The sequence below is a fragment of the Trichomycterus rosablanca genome, chromosome 4 (assembly GCF_030014385.1).
Source record: "Trichomycterus rosablanca isolate fTriRos1 chromosome 4, fTriRos1.hap1, whole genome shotgun sequence".
Taxonomy (NCBI): Eukaryota; Metazoa; Chordata; class Actinopteri; order Siluriformes; family Trichomycteridae; genus Trichomycterus; species Trichomycterus rosablanca.
Genome location: NC_085991.1, coordinates 1,529,557 through 1,552,529, shown reverse-complemented (window position 1 = coordinate 1,552,529; position 22,973 = coordinate 1,529,557). Strand labels below are relative to the sequence as shown.

The following is a 22,973-nucleotide window of genomic DNA, read 5'->3' as shown; positions in this document are numbered from 1 at the left end:
CCCTTGAGCAAGGCCCTTAACCCTCAATTGCTCAGACTGTGTACTGTAACTGTAGTGTAAGTCGCTTTGGATAAAGGCGTCTGCTAAATGCCGAAAATGTAAATGTACCTGCAAACTCCTGAATGAAACGTGATTCTTAAGTTATTGAGATTAAAAACTGGTTCTTAAATCTAGAAAATGAGGAAAAAGTGAAGTCTGGATCAGCAGTCTGGTAATTTGGCAGATTTAATTGTTTTAATCGCTGACTTTCCTCATCACATTTAAACCAGTAACCACCCAGAAACGACCAGTAACCTTTCACGCTGACTCATGGCAGTAGGTTCAGATCTGTGCTCCGTATATGTTAGGACGCTTGTATGGATCTCAACATTTTTCTGGTTTAAACCTTATTTTTGTGAACTTGCCTTTAGTGTTTGTTCCAAAAAATGCTGGAATTTATTAGCTTTCGGTGCTAACTCTCTCACAGCGTGCGGCGGCCCATGTAAACAGAGCAGCTCTGCAGCCTGCTGCTTGTTGAGTTGGTCGTTATCGTCTTGTTATAAAAGTTATTTTAATCACTTATTTCTGGCCTTATGTGCTGTAAAGATGGTAAAACGTTAGGGGTGTAATGATACGCTCTGCTCACGATTCGATTTTTTTAACAATATTTTAAACAAATGTGAATGAAGAAAATGATTTTATTTGTTCTGAAGTGTAAACAGTGCAAAACATCGCACATTTTCTTGTACATTTTTTAAACAAAATAAACTTCAGTCCCCTGCAATTAAAGGTAATTACCAAGAACAGAGGTTTAAACATTGTAAATAAATGCTCTATCGTGGCTTCACTATCTTGTGAGTGAAAACATTATACAGTCGAATCCGGTTAATCGGACCACATCGGGACGCGATCGTTTTGGTCCTAATAACCGGCTGGTCCGATTACACGAACACGCCCTACGTTACAAGACGGGACGTGCTATAATTTATGTAACATATTAAATGTTTATTAAACCTTTATTGTGCGATATACTGTACACGTATAGCGAACGTACAAACAAGAACTACTGTTGCTTACGAACTTTGTTCATTGAAAAATAAATTTGGTACTAAATAAATATTTGGCATAATCAAAAAAAAGTTCTTACTAAAGATGCAGATGGATCCAATAACCACGCTGTTGGCTACTGGGTGCTTCGTTGTGGGAAAGAAAGTGATGGGCGTGTTCACCTCCCGCTGGTTTTGCTCTTGTCAACACAACTTTTGGGATTTCCTGACCTCTGATAAAAGCATAAATTCTCCCGGGGAGCCCAGGAATCCTCCCATATCTCGCTGACCCGCTTTGCATCCGCTCTAAGTGGCGACTTGTGGCTTCTTTTTCTTATTCGCTCTCACGTCCTTTGGTCCGATTAAACGGAATTTTGGTCCAAATAAGCGAATAACATTACACGTACATAATAGGATTTGTTTCGGTACTTTAGGATTCGGTCCGAATAAGCGGCTGGTCCGATTAACCGGTGGTCCAATTAACCGGATTCGACTGTATATATATATATTTTTTTGAGTACTTTGAGTACTTTCTTCCTCGCAGGCAGTGGACGGAGCTTTTCACTACGATTGCGCTTGCTTTTCTTGCAGTATTTGCAAATCGTTTTGCTTTCGTCAGTTACCCTTTCGCCGTGTTTGTTTCGGGAAAAAGGGAAACCAAAGTGATGCCACACCTCGGATTTGAAACAGGACGGAGCATCCTCAATCTCAGGTTCACCTTCTCCAGTTTCCATTGCAAGACGGAAGAAGCTGTAAGCATATGGGAGCATGACGTGTGACGTGCTTGTAGGGGTAGAATCAATGGGCGCCCCCTGGTGTTAAAACAACGCAATTTAATTAAATGCCGTAAATAACAGAACGCGCGTGCAATCGTCGATCTCCACGATGCACATCGCTGCATTTTTGCATCGCGATGCATCGTGAAACGACTTGTGTTGATGTCCAGAGAACCTTTGTGTTTCAGTTCAGATCTTTTGATCCAGGAGGCTGTTATCCAAGCCACTATTACTACTACCAACCGGCTCTGAAAATGGACCGTATATCCCCAGTGGTGCACAGATTGGTGTAATCTGTTGTTCATACCTGAACCACCTTGTTCCTTAAGTTAGGTGAAGGAACAATGACAGCCATTTTGGAGGTAATAAACTAGCGTTATAAATTTTTCGAGTTGCCTCTATTGGTGTTCGCTTGTTGAAGGCTCTTTAACGGCCTCTTATTCCTGTTGGATTCGTCTGTAGTTGATATCCAGAGAACAAACGTTAAGACACGACGGTTTCTTTGTAGCTAGTGATTAGCAAGTGGGCAGTTTTTGCTTGTACTCACTATGAAGGACTTGTTGGCTCAGTTAAACTATCATTGGCATTAGAAAATACACACGCGTTGTTGTACCGTGTCACGTTTGTTGTTAATTTTGGTTTTCCGGTGCACAATTGAGTGAAGACTGTTCTTGTCAATGTCTCAAACCTCTTAGGCCTTCAATTCAGGTGTAGGATCATTAACGTAGAAACTCTTTCTTTATAGCAGAGCCTTCATGTTGGTCAAAATGAAGAAGCATTTCCAAATGTTGCTGTGTCCAGCACCGTCCATGTTTGAGGATGTACGAGGGTTCTTCTGTTCACCTTCCGATGCAGTTTCCCAGCGTTGTACCGACTTTTTAATGCCGCCAGTAAAAAATGTTTTTGGGGCTAAATCCGGACTATACGCGCCTCTCAGTCTCTCAGACACGACAGATAACTTTTTGAAGATCCCTCGTATATTTTACTCATGTGGAGAGTAATTATCGGCTTGATGAACATCTCATTCCAAAACCCTGAGCATCTGAGGTCAGACCACCGTTAGCGGCTTTATCTGTATGTAAAAAGTCTTTGGACTAGATGTGTTGTGCGAGTCTGGGAAGGTTAGGCACTCATGATGAGAACGTCTTGATTGTAATTAAAGTTCCGTAGATGTTTCATGGGTTTAGGGTCAGAGCCTTGTGCAGGCCACCAAGTCTTTATGATCCCGGTCCACCGTACTGGAGTACAGAAGGACGTGACCCAAACTGGTGACACAACGTTAAAAGCGTATCACTGATTTTATACAGCTTTAGATTCTTATCTTTACCTGTGAACCTTTTTGGCTTTGTGGAAATGAGCGGTTGTTGTTACCTCCTGGATTATCTTCATCGTCCTATTATTACATCCATCTCTCCTGAGACCCAGATGCTGTTAGTTCAGGTGATAAGTGATGGTGTAGGTAAGTTGAGGGACCCGCCACACAGCAGGATGCAGTAGTTAATACCAATCCTGACTTGCAAACTAACTTGCTAACAAGCAACCTGGATAAAAATGTAGGTTTATCAGTTTTGTGGTATGAAGTTCGGTTGGAATGCATTTTTAAAGGCTTATTTGAATGTAGAAAATAGGGCTGCCGCGATTGGTTACTTAAAGTCTTAATATTTTAAGTGGATGCATGGTTTTTAAAACTATGTTTATAAATGATCCTTTGCATTCATATAAGCGTTCATATGATTCCCTCAGCACTACCTGCCGTGTGCAGGACCTCAGTTGACCCGTCTGCAGCAGTCAGAGGACGATTGTAGAGCTTTCAAAGAAAACATCAAAGTTTTCCACGACCCAAATCATCCAAAGTTTGGTGATACTTAAAACTGGCACAAAACTAAAAGCTGGTTTGTTCACTGTGTAAAGCTTCGATGGTACCGCAGCAGCACCGGCGCCGTGCTGCACGTCTATATTGTTTCATTACGCTTCTTAATCGAGGAGATCTTGGAACACTTGGAGTTTTTCTTAGCGAGTTCAGTCAGACCGCTGCGCACTTTGCTGCGTTGGGCGATTTTTGGGGAAGTGTAAAAAGCTTCTCATGTGAATGCGCTGGAGCACTCACCACTGTGTTTACATGGTTTAGAATGTGCAGTAAGTGTTGAGTGAATGTGGAGGTTAGAATCGGGGCTCGTTCTGTCGTTACTGTACTTCGGACTTAATGAGACGTGGCTACATCTAACTATTTTATCTCTGCTATAAGTTGAAGCACGTTGCTGTGTGTACAGAACACCATAAACACGTGCTGCACTCTGTTTAATATGGAGCTCTTGAGAATGTGATGATATGGACACAAACCCTGTTTACATTGAGTTCTGTGTTAGATTATTGTGCTGTACAGTTTGTGGTTAAAATAAAAGAAGCTGAATTAAATTATTTGGAGGAAAATTAATGATTTAGATTAATCGACTAATTGATAAAATAGTCTATAGATTAATCCATAGAAAAATAGTCCTTAGTGGCCGCCCTGTTAGTAAAGCAAATAATAGCAGGTTGTTGACGTGTGTGGAACGTTTTGTTACTTTATCCACCGTGTATTTTATTTATTTATTGTTTTATCATTGTTAGAGCAAAATACATTCTTAAATCAAACCCATGTTATTGTGTCAGTAAGTTCTGTCATGCTGCCATGTTGCACAACACTCGACGCTCATCGTTCTTTCTCTCCTTTTATCAGAATGTCATCAGAGGAGAACATTGTCGATTCCTCTGATAAAGAACCCTCGACATCTGTGGGCGGAGCTGTGACCACGCCCGGTGGAAGCCCCGCCAGCAATGATAGACGGCCCCGAGGCAGGCCTCGGAAGGATGTCGTATCAGCGCCCAGGCCGAGGAGAAAGTAAGTCAGACTGGTTTCTTGATCCTGAATCCTGATGATCCTGAACTAAACGTTTATGGCAAATAAATCATGTACGCTGATCAGCCATAACATCAAAACCACCTCCTTGTTTCTACACTCAGCCCCACTTACCATATAGAAGCACTTTGTAGTTCTACAATTACTGACTGTAGTCCGTCTGTTTCTCTGCATGCTTTGTTACCCCCTTTCACCCTGTTCAGCAATGGTCAGGACCCCCACAGGACCCCCACAGAGCAGGTATTATTTAGGTGGTGGATGATTCTCAGCACTGCAGTGACACTGACATGGTGGTGGTGTGTTAGTGTGTGTTGTGCTGGTACGAGTGGATCAGACACAGCAGCGCTGCTGGAGTTTTTAAACACCGTGTCCACTCACTGTCCACTCTATTAGACACTCCTACCTAGTCGGTCCACCTTGTAGATGTAAGGTCAGAGACGATCGCTCATCTATTGCTGCTGTTTGAGTCGCTCGTCTTCTAGACCTTCATCAGTGGACACAGGACGCTGCCCACGGGGCGCTGTCGGCTGGATGTTTTTGGTTGGTGGACGATTCTCAGTCCAGCAGGGACAGTGAGGTGTTTAAAAACTCCAGCAGCGCTGCTGTGTCTGATCCACTCATACCAGCACAACACACACTAACACACCACCACCATGTCGGTGTCACTGCAGTGCTGAGAATCATCCACCACCTAAATAATACCTGCTCTGTACAAAGTATGTAGAGAAACAGATGGACTACAGTCAGTGATTGTAGTAATTGTAAATCTGGTCTATTTGAGCTTCCTCTGCTAAACGTTGATAACTGAAGATTGGTTGTTTTTGGGTTGGCAGTTTGACGATATCTACCACGATTCTAACCACACGATCAGTCAGGTTTCTTTCACCGTTCCTTCATCTCTCCACTGATCCCCTTCTAACCTTAACAATATCTAAAATATTATAAAGAATTAAGGTTTAGGACTGTATAACTCGAAGAATGTGACGTTAGTAAATAGATTCTGGATCGTTATCATCCTTAATCCACCATTTAGGCAACCGAAAGCACTTGGTAACACCCTGGTAACACAGCGCTCGTCCTACAGCATCCACAACCTCTAGGTTTACAGATTATCCATCAATAATAAGTCATTATGTCGTTAATAGTTTCTTTTATTGTTTCCGTCTTGGTAGCGCTTGATTTTGTTGCTTGATTTTGGCTCTCAGTGTAAGAGTCGGACACCATGTTGGGTCGTCTTGATTAGGGCTGGGTATCGCCACTAATTTCCTGGATCAATTCGATTCGATTCAACACATTTAGGCATATTTGAGTTACATTAACAGGTTTTGTTTAAATATGTGCAGATGTTCAGAGAACGAATGTGATAATTGTACAAAGAACATTTATTATTAAATATATTTGTGTATTTTGTTTACATAAATAATTAATACAAAACAGAAAACATTAACATTTATTTTTTATTATTATTTTATATGTCTGACACGCTACAACAGTGTAAATGTAAACATACACCTGGCTGTTGAACAGCTTATGCCAAGTTTACACGACACTCTGATTAACACCGGGTCGCTGTAATGTTCACACTACACGACTGATCGGCGATGGGGGGTTTTTTACACCATCTATCACCAGGGGGAATCACAGGCGAGCTTCTCTGCTCTCCAAAACTACGTTCTGTCACGAAAACACACGTGAGAAGTGATGAGAGGTTTAATGATACCACGTCCAAACATGCACATCAACAAGTAGCCAGAGATGAAAGTTTGTGCGCTGATGAAATAAATGAATCTGAGTGGATCTGGCAACACGAGCAGCATGGCTTGTTCTATAGTGAGTTGGAGGTTAATAAATATTTTGTTTTGTAGAGAACGATCAGGTCAGAAATACTGTAAAACTCGTGTGTGTGCTGATGTATTCTGATAGAAACTATATTGCGCTCCACCACCTGTTTACAACCTCGCCCGCGTGTTTCCCCTCGCTGTTCCTCACACCGATCGAGAGTCGAGTTTTGATCGCAGAGCGAACACCGAGTTCCTCCAGAATCCAGCACCGACCCGTCGCCGAGCGAAAATCAGTGCAGAAAGTTGTGTAGTGGTCATAACCTGAGCTTCTGCCATGCTGGACTGATGTGCAGGTCAGATCTCGTAGCATGAAAAAACACTGGCTGGTCAGGCGAGATTAAAGGGGGTAACAGATTTCCGTGTGCACCGTAAAAAGGGGCGTGTTTAAAAGATCGATCTCGCGTTTATGTGAATCGATATCGGATCGTTCGAATAAAGATCGATTCGAATCGAAAAATCGATTTTATAAACCCACCCCTATTCTTGATGCAGGTGGAGTCAGGGAAGATTTTTATGATCCAGGATGCCAGTCCATCACAGTTTAACCAGAGTAAAGTCTCGGTGGTGCTAGCAGCCTGGCGAATTGCTCAACAGACACAGTCGGCGTGTCTGAGGTTGGAAGGCCGGCTTCTTTTTCCTAGTGTCTGGTGGAGGAGTACAGCGAGCGTAGGGTCATCCTTTGGACGTGTCCACCGCTGGCCGCAGCTCGCAGGCCGCCGCTGCCGACGTGGGTCGATCGCTTGATTAATGCTACCAATTAAAAAAGGTCGTCTCCAGCACCAGGGATTGCTAATTAGGCTAATAGTGCATTTATTACACGTTAGGAACATGTAGAGGAAACCAGTGTTGTGCCGAACATCTTACTCAGCAGATTTTACCCCCTGAAATCCGCCCCACCCCACCCCTGCACTGCTGACCCCTGTTTCTTCATTTTAAATGCATGTTAACTGTATAACTAGTCGTGTTATTATGCTATGAATGATCCACCTGAGTGCCACTACAGCTTCACTATATGTCCAAAAGTATGTGGACACCTGACCATGAGTTTTATACTAATACAGTGTCTGTTAGAACGGGATTGACATCACAAGTCACGCCCCCTCCGGCATGTGTGCAGTCCCTCGACCCCTTCTTCTCGTACACCTCTGTACTGGCGCCTCAAGCTGCTGACCAGGGTCCTTGAACAGCATTTAAAGACCACGCCCACTTAGTCCAGCCTTTTCCCCACCCAGCAGACTCGGTGGCCAATTCGCACCCAGAGCCGAGACTCGAACTGGGTGGCGCCCCCGAACATTTTTAATGAAGCTGTAGGAGGTCATTCACACCAAACTGGTCAAACTGGTCTTAACCGACTTAATATATAAATATACACCGATCAGCCATAACATTAAAAGCACCTCCTTGTTTCTACACTCACTGTCCATTTTATCAGCTCCACTTACCATATAGAAGCACTTTGTAGTTCTACAATTACTGACTGTAGTCCTTTCATGCTGTTCTTCAATGGTCAGGACGCCCACAGGACCACCACAGAGCAGGTATTATTTAGGTGGTGGATGATTCTCAGCACTGCAGTGACACTGACATGGTGGTGGTGTGTTAGAGTGTGTTGTGCTGGTATGAGACACAGCAGCGCTGCTGGAGTTTTTAAACACCGTGTCCACTCACTGTCCACTCTATTAGACACTCCTACCTAGTCGGTCCACCTTGTAGATGTAAAGTCAGAGACGATCGCTCGTCTATTGCTGCTGTTTGAGTCGCTCATCTTCTAGACCTTCATCGGTGGTCACAGGACGCTGCCCACGGGGCGCTGTCGGCTGGATGTCTTTGGTTGGTGGACTATTCTCAGTCCAGCAGTGACAGTGAGGTGTTTAAAAACTCCAGCAGCGCTGCTGTCTGATCCACTCATACCAGCACAACACACACTAACACACCACCACCATGTCAGTATTTCGATGTGCTATACGGATCTGATTTTATTGGCTTGTTGTTGTTGTTTATTTGCGCGTGTGTTAAATCCAGTTCCGGTTCCAGTGAGACTCCGGTCCAGGTTTTGGTTCCGAGCCGTGAGCTGGCGCTACTTCCAGCAGCAGCTTTTTTTTTTTTCCTGCCTCTCTCTCCATACTGGGATGATAGGGATAAGTTATAGGCTTGGGGGGTGGGGTACCAAATCTAAAGGAGAGCGTGACCACCCCGCACATTTCTCGCCTCGCGCCTGCTCTCGACCGGCCGCGTCGGAGGGAAGTGATGTCAGCCCGATCGCGAGACGCCGTGTGGACGTGTGGCGGCGATAATCGATTATGTAACTTTTAGTGGTGAAAACGCTTCTACGTAAACACCGTTTTTATTAGCCGTGTGGTTTTTGGGAATTGGGGGTTGGGGGGGAGGGGGTTCAGGGGGGGGGGGGGGGTCTGAACCTTCTCGATCCTGAAGATACCAGAAGCCATATTCCACCAAACCGCTGTGAGCAGTTCCATTCTATTCAGATTTGTACCCTGTGAACCCAATTTGGATGTTCCTAATTTCCCCTGTGCACTCTGGCGACCCCTATCTGCTACACCGCAGCCTTGCTGGCCCCCCTCACCATTCTTTCCCAATTTAATCATAGCCGGTTCCTCTATTTGTGCCCCCCATGCTGGATCAGGATAGCTGAACGTCGGCCAGCCAGCGATGGAGTCTCACAGGGAGCCGCGTGGTGTAGCTTTCTGCAGATGTTCCATCACTAGACAGCAGGGGGCGCCTGTGATCTTCAGAGGTGTCGGGTTAGCCCATGAGACTTCAGTGCCACCCTGGTGCCAGTCGAGGCCAGAAAATGTTACCCATGCTGGCCTTTCCTCTCTCCGGTCGTGTCTGGTTGTGTCTTTTGAGCGTCCGGCAAGGTCAGACTCGTAGGTCGAGGTTCGAACCTTGGAGGTGTCGGGTTAGCGTACAAGCCTGCCGTGCCACCTGCGCCAGCTGTGAACAATTTAAACCACACAAATATATTCTTCGGTTCTTCGGTTGGGTCGGTCCATCCTTAATATCTTCCAGACCTGTACTGAGATCTGGAAATGGCCAGAAGTATATGGACAGCCCTTGTTAGTGCTGGGCGGTATGACGGTACATTTGGTGTACCAGCGTTGATTCCTCAATCAGCCATAACATTAAAACCACCTCCTTGTTTCTACACACAGCTCCACTTACCATATAGAAGCACTTTGTAGTTCTACAATTACTGACTGTAGTCCATCTGTTTCTCTGCATGCTTTGTTAGCCCCCTTTCATGCTGTTCTTCAATGGTCAGGACCACCACAGGACCCCCACAGAGCAGGTATTATTTAGGTGGTGGATGATTCTCAGCACTGCAGTGACACTGACATGGTGCTGGTGTGTTAGTGTGTGTTGTGCTGGTAGCAGCGCTGCTGGAGTTTTTAAACACCTCACTGTCACTGCTGGACTGAGAATTGTCCACCAACCAAAAACATCCAGCCAACAGCGCCCCGTGGGTAGCGCCCTGTGACCACTGATGAAGGTCTAGAAGATGAGCGACTCAAACAGCAGCAATAGATGAGCGATCGTCTCTGACTTTACATCTACAAGGTGGACCGACTAGGTAGGAGTGTCTAATAGAGTGGACAGTGAGTGGACACGGTGTTTAAAACCACTCATACCAGCACAACACACACTAACACACCACCACCATGTCAGTGTCACTGCAGTGCTGAGAATCATCCAGCACCTAAATAATACCTGCTCTGTGGTGGTCCTGTGGGGGTCCTGACCATAGAAGAACAGCATGAAAGGGGGCTAACAAAGCATGCAGAGAAACAGATGGACTACAGTCAGTAATTGTAGAACTACAAAGTGCTTCTATATGGTAAGTGGAGCTGATGTAATGGACAGTGAGTGTAGACAGTAATGTTATGGCTGATCGGTGTATGATGGAAGCTCTATTGTGGTGCGTCACCGCGACCGTCTTCGTATCCTGGTTCGGCGTACGATTGTTTTTTTTAATTCTCTTCGTGCGCCCGTCGCTGGCGCGTGTTCCATAGCAACGAGGCGAACGCCGGCGCTCCAGCTCGGGGTGAATGGGGTTTATTTACTCTGATGAATCTTCTCCACATGGTCACGCCGTCCGTACATCCTCGTCCACGTCCCAGACCTCACAGAGCTCGTCGGAGGAGGTGGTTTTTATTTCGGTTGTTGTTGTTTATGCGTCGTGTTCACGTGTGTCCTCAGGAGTCGGGGTCGGGGTAAGCTGGCGCTGGAGGATGAGGACAGCGCTGACGGGATGGACGCAGCGGGCGCGCAGGAACCCGGTGAGACATCGTTCCTCGTTTCTCCTCCATCTTCTCTCCTCCTACACAGGCTTCTCTTCTCGCGTCTGTTACCCCCCACCAATACACCTCACCCCAACCCACCCACGTTCATGTCCTTCGCCGGCGTCTCCTTTCCCCCAAAGCTGTGAACCACCCAGGCCTTTCCAACCATCAGGCGGTGCCCGAGATCCCGCTAACCCCCCACCATGTGGTCAGAAGTATCCGGACATCCTTCCTCGTTATTGAGTTTGAGTCTCAGCTCTCCACTAGTCTACTCAAATCATCCACTAGTCTGCCGGGTGGGAGAAGGCGGGACTAAAAGAATATGCGGCGTGGTCTTTGGCGCCGTGTAAGGAGCCTGTACAGAAGTGGAGGAACGTGGAGATCAGCGCGTGACTCTCCCTGCGCGAGACCGACCTCATGCGCCGATCCACCGAAGTACGGGCGGGTAAGAAGGGGTGCAGACGGAGGGTGGGACAGGTGGATATACCCTCCTCAGGTGCAACTGGGCCGTGACCTCAACCCCATTGAACGTGGCCCCTTATCTCAGGAGCAGCTTGTTTGTTTATATGCGTTGAATAAGCTCGGATTCCTCTCACGTGAGTCCTTAAGTGGTGCGTAGTCGGAAGTTGAAGCTCCGTTAGGAAGTACACGCCTCGTTTATGTGATGGATGAGTAGGATAGAGGCGGTGGAGATCTACCTCACAGTCTGCACTCCGGAATCTTCTAGAAAGCTTAAGATAGGATCGATCCAGCTGATTGTGGAGAACGTGGAAGGAACGAGACTTCATCCTGGACCATGTGGAGGCGTCTTTCGTGAAATAGTGTCTGCACCATTATATCCGGGCCCCCACTATTTGTCTTCTTTGGATCTTGGTTAGTTGTCTCAAGATTACGCTCTCTGGTCATGTGATGCTCCTCTGGTGCAGATTCTTCATGTGGAAGAAAGGTCGTACATCAAGGGACCTTATTAAGATCTTCTAGAAAGCTTCAGATAGGATCAGACCAGCTGATTGTGGAGAACGTGGAGGAACGAGACTTCATCCTGGACCATGTGGAGGCGTCTTTCGTGAAATAGTATCTGCACCAATATATCCGTGTCCCCACTATTTGTCCTCTTTGGAACTTGGTTAGTTGTCTCAAGATTACGCTCTCTGGTCATGTGATGCTCCTCTGGGTACATCAAGGGACCTTATTAAGATCTTCTAGAAAGCTTCAGATAGGATCAGACCAGCTGATTGTGGAGAACGTGGAAGGAACGAGACTTCATCCTGGACACTGTGAAGGCCCCACTTATTTGTCCTCTTTGGAACTTGGTTAGTTGCCTCAAGATTACGCTCACTGGTCATGTGATGCTCCTCTGGTGCAGGTTCTGCCGTGTGGAAGAAAGGTCGTACATCAAGGGACCTTATTAAGATCTTCTAGAAAGCTTCAGATATGATCAGACCAGCTGATTGTGGAGAACGTGGAGGAACGAGACTTTATCCTGGACCATGTGGAGGCCTTACTTATTTGTCCTCTTTGGAACTTAGTTGCCTCAAGATTACGCCCTCTGGTCATGTGATGCTCCTCTGGTGCAGGTTCTGCCGTGTGGAAGAAAGGTCGTACATCAAGGGACCTTATTAAGATCTTCTAGAAAGCTTCAGATATGATCAGACCAGCTGATTGTGGAGAACGTGGAAGGAACGAGACTTCATCCTGGACCATGTGTGGAGGCGTCTTTCGTGAAATAGTGTCTGCACCATTATATCCGGGCCCCCACTATTTGTCTTCTTTGGATCTTGGTTAGTTGCCTCAAGATTACGCTCACTGGTCATGTGATGCTCCTCTGGGTACATCAAGGGACCTTATTCAGATCTTCTAGAAAGCTTCAGATAGGATCAGACCAGCTGATTGTGGAGAACGTGGAGGAACGAGACTTCATCCTGGACACTGTGAAGGCCCCACTTATTTGTCCTCTTTGGAACTTGGTTAGTTGCCTCAAGATTACGCTCACTGGTCATGTGATACTCCTCTGGTGCAGGTTCTGCCGTGTGGAAGAAAGGTCGTACATCAAGGGACCTTATTAAGATCTTCTAGAAAGCTTCAGATAGGATCGATCCAGCTGATTGTGGAGAACGTGGAGGAACGAGACTTCATCCTGGACCATGTGGAGGCGTCTTTCGTGAAATAATATCTGCACCAATATATCCGTGTCCCCACTATTTGTCCTCTTTGGAACTTGGTTAGTTGCCTCAAGATTACGCTCTCTGGTCATGTGATGCTCCTCTGGGTACATCAAGGGACCTTATTAAGATCTTCTAGAAAGCTTCAGATAGGATCGATCCAGCTGATTGTGGAGAACGTGGAGGAACGAGACTTCATCCTGGACCATGTGGAGGCGTCATTCGTGAAATAGTGTCTGCACCATAGGGTGCGCACCAGGATGAATAAAGCTGTTAGTGAAGGCAGATTATCCTACAAGTCGTTCTATCTGATTTAAGGTAGCAGGGCGTGATCAGGCTCTCTTAAGGTGGAACCGGAACGTCAGTTTATTTGTAATGTATGTTTGGATTAATGCTCTCACTTTACCTTCTCACCTTCTCATCTTCTCATTTTCTTTTCTGCTCTGTGTGTCAGACGGTAACGTCCAGCCGGAGGAGGGCGACGGCGGAGGCGCGGCCGCGGCGTCTCCCTCAGCCGACGGCGAGGAGGAGGAGCGCCCTGCGCCGGCGCTCTCTCCGGGTCGCGAGGAGACGGCGGAGGCGGGAACGCCGGCGGCCTCGGGAGAAGCTAAAAGCAGGTGAGCTGTATACTGACACCGGAGCTGCTACTGCACTACATGGTCTAAAGTATCTGGACCCCTGAGCATGAGCCTGTCTGAAATCTGTCTTGAAGTGTGCCTGTGGGAATCTGTGCTCGTTCAGTCAGAAGAGTACTGCTCAGCCTCGGGGGTGGACCTGGTTTCACTCTGGTTGCACCAATTGTGGGTTAAAGCCTCTGGATGTTAAAATTGGAGGTTGCTCAGGGGTCCAGGGTGTGTACTCTTTACACCATGTGTGCACAGCGTTAATTTCAGCTTTGTGGAGCACATTTTTGGGTCACAGAGGTCCTCCTTCACGTCCGGATATATTTCCGGGGCTGTGCTGCTTTTGGGATGTTTGGTAACGACCCTGTCAAGAGCCAGACGACCACTGTTCCACCTTTGAAAGGAAAAATAGAGTCCATGCTCTCAGGTGGCGCAGCTATCTGTGTGGACGACCTGGCCGGGCATCCACACAGACACAGTGGGCTCCACAGCCACTGCGATCCTGATGAGAAGTGGCGCAGGATCAGACACGTGTCGGAGGAAAGTGGTGGGATTTGAACCAGCAACCTTCTGCTTACTAGTCCAGAATCTGTGTTGATCAGATCAGGGACTGTGCAAGCAGCAACAGATTCACCATCAATTACAGTACGATTCTTATATCCGGGCCCCCACTATTTGTCCCCTTTGGAACTTGGTTAGTTGCCTCAAGATTACGCTGCCTCGTGGAAGAAAGGTCGTACGTCAAGGGACTTCTTTATGAACCTCCACACTTCAAATATTTAGCAGTGTCCAGTTCCCCACCGTGGCACCAGCTACTTTGCTGGCTGGCCCAGACCGCTTCTTTTCCCCAGACAGCAGCGGATTGCCACAGAATTCCCCTGCACTGCACCGCCACCTGACAGTAGGTGTGTTGGCACAACCATGTTCTCTTAACCCCTTCATTCTTATGGAGAGCTTTTCCTCAGCGTTTTGGAGTGTGACTGTGGGGATTTCTGCTCGTTCTGCATTCAAGTGGTGGCAGTGGTGGGACTTGAACCCGCAACCTTTTGATTATTAGTCCAGTACCTTAACCCGTAGGCTACAGCTGCCTTGAGGTCAGTCACTGACGTCGTATGCAGAGGCTCGGCTCACAGTCTGCGCTCCAGTTCATCCTGAAGGTGTCCGGTGGGATTGAGCTCAAGCACGACTCCGGCGTCCGTGGTTTGTTTCTCTGATTCCTGTGTGTGTGTGTGTGTGTGTGTGTGTGTTCCCGCAGTGAGCGGCTCTGTGCCTTTTGTTACCGCGGCGCCCGCAGCCTGCTCGGTCAGGGGGAACTCAAGCTCTTCAAGCCGACGCCCGGCTACCAGCCTCCGCCCCACCGGAACCATGACGACAGCCAATCAGGGAGGCCCCGTGGTCCGGAGAGGTAAGCGGTCTTGGTGCTGTTTTTGTGTCTGGTTGTGATTCGGGTGTATCTAAATCTAATCGTGAATTGTGGCGACCCCTGCTGGCTGCGCGTCACACTTTGAGCTGTGCGCGGGCGCCCGGGCGGTCCACGGCACAGCCGCTTATTAGAACTTATCAGAATATTAGGCCGCGCCCATCCCGTTTCTGACTGCCGGACGTCCTCGAAGCCTAAAAGCCTAAAGTGAACGACAGCGAGAGCCGCTAACCCGGCCGACGTTTGTGCTAGCGGGTTGGCCGTTAGCCTGTCGGTGCCCCAGCGTGAGCCTGGCAGTCGGGGCAGATCAGGATTTGGCCTCGGCTGGACGGCTGCCCGATTCGTCTCGGCGCTCCAGAGCCGGTGGAGGGGCGCGGCGATGTCACGCGGCGGGAGCACGAGGCTGGCGGAGCGCCCGCGCGTGCCCGCCTGCTCGGGGGAGTGAAGGAAACCCAGACGGAGAGCAGAGGAGTGTGTCTGTGGGGACTCGCTGTCTATTTAGGTTGCCAGGGCAACGGCCTGACGTGGCAAGTGGCGTTGGTGCCGCACAGCTCCAGCAGGCTGGGTTCGAACCTTTTAAAGCTCCGCTTGTTCGCTTGGTTAGTGGGTGTTTGGCATGACCGCATCATGTCTTGTGAGCGTTTCCTCCAGCTAATCTGAACTCATTCCACTCTTGAAACGTGCAGAAGGTGGATTAGCTGCTTCATTTTCTCTAGCTGTGAGTAATCGTGAATGAGCTATTTAGTTCAGCCACTCCACCTTCTGCATGTTGAGTGAGTGAGTGAGTGAGCGAGCGAGTGATCGAGTGAGTGAGTGAGTGATCGAGTGAGCGAGCGAGTGATCGAGTGAGCGAGCGAGTGATCGAGTGAGTGAGTGAGTGATCGAGTGAGCGAGCGAGTGATCGAGTGAGTGAGTGAGCGAGTGAGTGAGCGAATGAGCGAGTGAGTGAGGGAGTGAGCGAGTGATCGAGCGAGTGAGTAAGTGAGCGAGTGAGTGATCTAGTGATCGAGCGAGTGAGTAAGTGAGCGAGTGAGTGATCGAGTGAGTGAGTGAGCGAGTAAGCGATCGAGTGAGCGATCGAGTGAGTGAGCGAGTGATCGAGTGAGTGAGCGAGTGAGTGAGTGAGCGAGTGATCGAGCGAGTAAGTGAGCGAGTGAGTGATCGAGTGATCGAGTGAGTGAGGGAGTGAGCGAGTGATCGAGCGAGTGAGTAAGTGAGCGAGTGAGTGATCTAGTGATCGAGCGAGGGAGTAAGTGAGCGATCGAGTGAGCGATCGAGTGAGTGAGCGAGTGATCGAGTGAGTGAGCGAGTGAGCGAGTGAGTGAGTGAGTGAGCGAGTGATCGAGCGAGTAAGTGAGCGAGTGAGTGATCGAGTGAGCGAGTAAGCGATCGAGTGAGCGATCGAGTGAGCGATCGAGTGAGTGATCGAGTGAGTGAGTGATCGAGTGAGGGAGTGAGCGAGCGAGTGAGTGAGTGAGCGAGTGAGTGATCGAGTGAGGGAGCGAGTGAGTGAGTGAGTGATCGAGCGAGTGATCGAGTGAGTGAGTGAGCGAGTAAGCGATCGAGTGAGCAATCGAGTGATCGAGTGAGTGAGCGAGTGATCGATCGAGTGAGTGAGCGAGTGATCGATCGAGTGAGTGAGTGAGCGATCGAGTGAGTGAGCGAGTGATCGAGCGAGTGATCGAGTTAGTGAGTGAGTGAGCGAGTGAGTGATCGAGTGATTGAGTGAGTGAGCGAGTGAGTGATCGAGTTAGTGAGTGAGTGAGCGAGTGAGTGATCGAGTGAGTGAGTGAGCGAGTAAGCGATCGAGTGAGCAATCGAGTGATCGAGTGAGCGAGTGAGTGAGCGATCGAGTGAGCGATCGAGTGAGCGAGTGAGTGAGCGAGTGATCGAGTGAGTGATCGAGTGAGTGAGCGAGTGAGTGATCGAGTTAGTGAGTAAGTGAGCGAGTGAGTGATCGAGTGAGTGAGTGAGCGAGTGATCGAGTGAGTGAGTGATCGAGTGAGTGAGTGAGCGAGTGAGCGATTGAGCGATCGAGTGAGTGAGTGAGTGAGCGAGTGAGTGAGTGAGTGAGTGACTGATCGAGTGAGTGAGTGAGCGATTGAGTGAGTGATCGAGTGAGTGAGTGATCGAGTGAGTGAGTGAGCGAGTGAGTGAGTGAGTGATCGAGTGAGTGAGTGAGCGAGTGAGTGAGCGAGTGAGTGAGTGAGTGAGTGAGCGAGTGAGTGATCGAGTGAGTGATCGAGTGAGTGAGTGAGCGAGTGAGTGAGTGATCGAGTGAGTGAGTGATCGAGTGAGCGAGTGAGTGATCGAGTGAGTGAGTGAGTGATCGAGTGAGTGAGTGAGCGAGTGAGTGAGTGATCGAGTGAGTGAGTGATCGAGTGAGCGAGTGAGTGATCGAGTGAGCGAGTGAGTGATCGAGTGAGTGAGTGAGTGATCGAGTGAGTGAGTGAGCGAGTGAGTGAGTGATCGAGTGAGTGAGTGAGTGATCGAGTGAGCGAGTGAGTGATCGAGTGAGTGAGTGAGTGATCGAGTGAGTGAGTGAGCGAGTGAGTGAGTGATCGAGTGAGTGAGTGAGTGAGCGAGTGAGCGATTGAGTGAGTGATTGAGTGAGTGAGTGATCGAGTGAGTGAGTGAGCGAGTGAGTGAGTGATCGAGTGAGTGAGTGAGTGAGCGAGTGAGCGATTGAGTGAGTGATTGAGTGAGTGAGTGATCGAGTGAGCGAGTGAGTGATCGAGTGAGTGAGTGAGTGATCGAGTGAGTGAGTGAGCGAGTGAGTGATCGAGTGAGTGAGTGAGTGAGCAAACAAGTGATCGAGTTAGTGAGTGAGTGAGCGAGTGAGCGAGTGAGCGAGTGAGTGAGTGACTGATCGAGTGAGTGAGTGAGCGAGTGAGTGAGCGAGTGAGTGAGCGAGTGGTTGAGTGAGTGAGTGAGTGAGCGAGCGAGTGAGTTAGTGAGTGAGTGAGTGAGTGAATCAGACCTGTCAGTCACACCGAAGCAGACGGGCTGATGAGATGCAGAGTTAGCGTAGCATCTAACGCTGCCATCCATCCGCCGTGAGTCATTTCCTCTGCTAATTAATGCGTGACGTGACGCGACGCTGAAGAGAAGCTAAACGAGGGTGGTCGTGAGTCACTGCCTCCAGCTGCTGAATGTCAAGTCCCACTCACGTCCGCCGGAAAGGTCGCGTCTCCGCCCGTGCGCCCGGTGTTCACCTGGCTGTCTGCTCTTAGGGTTCGTTCCTCCCCGAATCTGCTTCGCCCCCCCTGTGGTCAGATCTCAGCGTTAAGCGTCCCGGTCCTGATTTCCTCCTTTATTCCTGTTAGTCAAGTCGTAACATCATCTACAGCTCTATGCCACCACTTCTTTTCACCAGCCAGGGACACCAGAGGGTCCCACAGAGACCCGTATAGTGTACGGAGAGTGATCGCCTTCGCTGTTGGGGACTCCGATGCCACCTGAGGGGGGCGTATTGGCCCGAGGCGCACTCCCTCTGCGACACCTGGGCGCCCCTGAAGTTGCTTTGAGATCACATTTATTTGTAATAAGCGATAAACAAATACGTTTAACTCGACTTGACGTGGCCTTGGGCGGCCACCAGACGCCACAAGCTCGTTTGATCATCTGGTGGACGTCCAGCCAGGTCGATAGCACAGCTGAGATTCAAGCTTCCCAGCAGTGATGGGCCACCGTGTTAGATCCCAGTCCCGGTTCATTCCTCATGAACGTTTTAATGGATCTTCTGGTCCGTAAACGCGTCAAGCTCAAGGACGCCCTCGTGAAAGCGGTTTAATTCCTGGCTAACGCTACAGGACCGTCCGCGTTCTGACCTCGGGCAGCTCGTCAGCGCTCATCCTCTGGGTTTTTAGGGTTCCTGGAATATTCCATGTGCGGAAAATCCTGGAACGTCTTCCCGTGACTCGCTTCACACTGAATTACGGCCAGAATCTGCAGGATTTGTTTCTTCGGCCATAAGTATGTGGACACCTGACTATTCAGGGCTCTAGAGGTCGCACATGCGACCTAATTTCTCAATGGTGCGACTGAAAAAAGTCGGTGCGACCAGACGTTCGAGGGGGAAAAAAAGTCTCACATTAGACACACATTAGGCCCATATCTAATCATATCTATATACTGTATCTAAACCAATCAGAGATAGTGAAGGGCGGGACCAGCGCCATCAACAGATATGTGTGAGCATCTGTGCTGCTGTTACAGATGTTGGTTTTTATGTGAAAACATCAATCAAATATCGGTGATAAGAAGACGTGACGTGTTCGTCTCAGTTGTTGTTTTCTTTAGTTCATTGACGTGAGAAGAGTTTTGTGCTTCGCTCTCACCGCGACTCTCGACGTAAATAACCGATTTGCTCAGCGCTCGACTCGAGAGATAAAACATCATTAAAGTTCCACGATACGAACAAACATCTGTGTGAAATAACCATCAAATCCAGTCTAACAGCTCCACATGTATCTGTGTTTAACTGGATTTACTTCACGTCAAACGTTGTTTGTTCTGTCCGGGTCACTTTTACCACGTCATATCACACAGTTCATCTTTTTTTAAGGCACTTTAAAAATATCAGCGGCAAACTGACTCGAAATGTAATAATGTCATGTCATGTAGCTTATGTCAATAATATGCGTCTCGTTACTGCATTAATTATATGTAATATTCTTATCATTAAATGAGATGTTCAGTTTGAAGCCCTAAAAACACTTGCACTTTTAATTTAGATTTTCTTTTTATTTCATTTATCTTGAGTTTAAATTTCAGCTCAGTGAAGCACTTTAAGCACCAACACTTTTTCAGTAAGTTACATTTCTTGTAGAATTGTGCTTCAAATAAGGAACTTTATGTTGACCAGATTGTTAGTTAATCATTTAAGTCAATATTGCCTATATGGACAGCGATTAAAAAAAAGTTGAGGTGTTAAATGCGATGCGAAACTTTTGTGCTGGTGCACCTAAGAAAAAAAGTTAGGCGCACCAGTGCAACCAGTGCAAAAAGTTAGTCTAGAGCCCTGCTATTAGCAGTATCAGTAAGGCCAGGTTAATAAATCCACCTTCTAAAGCCGCGTCTCCCAACCTTTTCTTGCACCACGGACCGGTTTCATATAAGATATAATTTCACGGATTGGTGTGGGAGGGAGGATTTAGTAATATTGCTCACAGACTGAGCTGTTTTTGCTGCAACGAGACGCTGCTTCCACCTAGAGGTGATAGGAGACATAAACACAAGTAGAAGCTCTCTAATTATTCATTCTTTCTGTGTGGCCCGGTAATAAATGCCCCCTGGACCGGTGCCGGTCCGCGGCCCGGTGGTTGGGGACCACTGTTTTAAAAGGGTTGAAATCTGAACTGTCCAGATCACTGGACTGCATTTGCACCGTGCACAGGTGGTCGAAGTAGGGGCGTCCAGATACTTTCGGCTGTACTGTGTAGCTCAGCGATCCGACCAAGTGAAGGAGCGTTTTGACCCTCTGTTGTATTCGTTAGCGCTGGAGCGGATGACGCTGGGCGCGGGCTGTGGGACGAGCTCCATCGCGTCGGGCTGCCCGAAGACGTGGACGCCCGGTCTCTCTTCGACCAATCAGGTATCGTCTCCTGTGCTTTCAAGTCTCGTTTTAAACTGGCGACCATTCATTCACTCATTCATTTTCTTAACCCGCTTATCCAATCATGGTCGTGATGGGTGCTGGAGCCTATCCCAGCTTTTCAATGGGCGCAAGGCACACAGTAAGACCCTGGACGAGGCGCCAGTCCATCGCAGGGCAGACACACACACACACACACACACACACATACACACTCAAACTCAAACTCAAAAGAAGCTTTATTGGCATGACAAATAAGGACATTCGTATTGCCAAAGCAAGTTACAGAGAAATATAAACAATAAAAATAAGAAAGAACAAAAATATACAAACAGTTACATGTGCAAAAAATATAGAATAGAATAAAATATTAATAAAAACTGTGCAAAATAATAACAATAAAAAGTATAATATTTACATTATACACACACACATTCACTTATAGGGCAATTCAGTGTCTCCAATTAACCTGACTGCATGCTTTTGGACTGTGGGAGGAAACCGGAGCTCCCGGAGGAAACCCACACAGACACGGGGAGAACATACAAACTCCGCACAGAAAGGTACCCGGACCGCCCCGCCTGGGGATCGAACCCAGGACCTTCTTGCTGTGAGGTGACAGTGCTACCGACTAAGCCACCGTGCCGAAATTGCTGATTGGTTTTTATTTATTTATTTATTTATTGATTGGTGTGTGTGTGTGTGTGTGTGTGTGTGTGTGTGTGTGTGTGTGTGTGTGTGCGTGCGTGCGTGTGTGTGTGTGTGCGTGCTCAGGTCAGTTCTGGGCTCATCAGAAATGCGCCCTGTGGTCGGACGGCGTGAGCCAGGCAGAGGACCAATCACTGCTCTACGTGGACAGAGCCATCCACTCAGGGAGCACAGAGGTGAGGCCGCGTATCAGAGCTCCCGAAAAGCCGTCTCGCGGTTTGACTTTTAGGACGGGGGCAGGACGGGGGAGAGGGGGGGGCGCAGGTTGGTTCCCGCTCACAAAAGGTCGCGGTTTCACACCTGCGTCCCTCTCGCGCATCCTTTTTATTTTGGGTGAGATACCAATCCAAGATAGGCTTAAACGTTAAGGTACTGGACTAGTAATCGAAAGGTCGCTGGTTCAAGCCCTTCCATTGCCAGGTTGCGACTGTTGGGCCCTTGAGCGAGGCCCTTAACTTTCAATTGCTTAGACTGTATATTGTCACAGTACTGAGAGTCGCTTTGGATAAAAGCATCCATGGTGTAGGAATGAGCGAGGTTCATAAATATGTGGACACTTCGGTTCCTTATAATTGTATTTAGGGGTTTTAGACTTGCATTTACATTTTTTGCATTTAACAGACGCTTTTATCCAAAGCTTGAGGCTTGAGGGTTAAGGGCCTTGCTCAAGGGCCCAACAGTGACAATCTGGCAGTGGTGGTGTTTGAACCAGCGACCTTTCGATTACTAGTCCAGTATCTTAGCCGCCAGGGTACACCTGCCCCTTTAGGCACAACGTGGTGTCCATAAATATAGGATTTCATCAATGCCAATTCCCCTACTGCGATTGAACAATAACACAATCTTTCACGTTTATTTCATATAGCCAAAAGTTTGTGGACGCCCAACAAATAAGCGCAGTGCTTATCAGGGGTTGGTAGGTACACCGATCAGCCATAACATTAAAACCACCTCCATTTAATCAGCTCCACTTACCATATAGAAACACTTTGTAGTTCTACAATTACTGACTGTAGTCCATCTGTTTCTCTACATGCTTTGTTACCCCCTTTCACCCTGTTCTTCAATGGTCAGGACCACCACAGAGCAGGTATTATTTAGGTGGTGGATGATTCTCAGCACTGCAGTGACACTGACATGGTGGTGGTGTGTTAGTGTGTGTTGTGCTGGTATGAGTGGATCAGACACAGCAGCGCTGCTGGAGTTTTTAAACACCTCACCGTCACTGCTGGACTGAGAATAGTCCACAGCCGACAGCGCCCCGTGGGCAGCGTCCTGTGACCACCGATGAAGGTCTAGAAGATGAGCGACTCAAACAGCAGCACTAGATGAGCGATCGTCTCTGACTTTACATCTACAAGGTGGACCGACTAGGTAGGAGCGTCTAATAGAGTGGACGGTGAGTGGACACGGTGTGTAAACACTCCAGCAGCGCTGCTATGTCTGATTCACCACCTAAATAATAGCTGCTCTGTGGTGGTCCTGTGGGGGTCCTGACCATTGAAGAACAGCATGAAAGGGGGCTAACAAAGCATGTAGAGAAACAGATGGACTACAGTCAGTAATTGTAGAACTACAAAGTGCTTCTATATGGTAAGTGGAGCTGATAACATGGACAGTGA

General features: G+C 48.0%; 1 protein-coding gene across 5 annotated transcripts in view; it reads left to right on the top strand.

Annotated features, from left to right (window-relative positions):
• kmt2cb (lysine (K)-specific methyltransferase 2Cb) overlaps positions 1-22,973 on the top strand; it is a 92,245-nt gene that overhangs the window by 5,668 nt on the left and 63,604 nt on the right. For 4 of the 5 annotated variants that reach the window (XM_062993754.1, XM_062993752.1, XM_062993753.1 and 1 more), the window contains exons 2-7: positions 4,521-4,682; positions 10,760-10,839; positions 13,459-13,621; positions 14,883-15,032; positions 20,546-20,643; positions 21,418-21,527. In XM_062993754.1, coding sequence (XP_062849824.1) covers positions 4,522-4,682; positions 10,760-10,839; positions 13,459-13,621; positions 14,883-15,032; positions 20,546-20,643; positions 21,418-21,527 — 762 coding nt within the window. In that variant the 5' untranslated portion in view covers position 4,521. Of the gene's footprint in view, positions 1-4,520; positions 4,683-8,977; positions 9,005-10,759; positions 10,840-13,458; positions 13,622-14,882; positions 15,033-20,545; positions 20,644-21,417; positions 21,528-22,973 lie in introns of those variants that run through there. The other variant, XM_062993756.1, reaches the window with a different exon arrangement.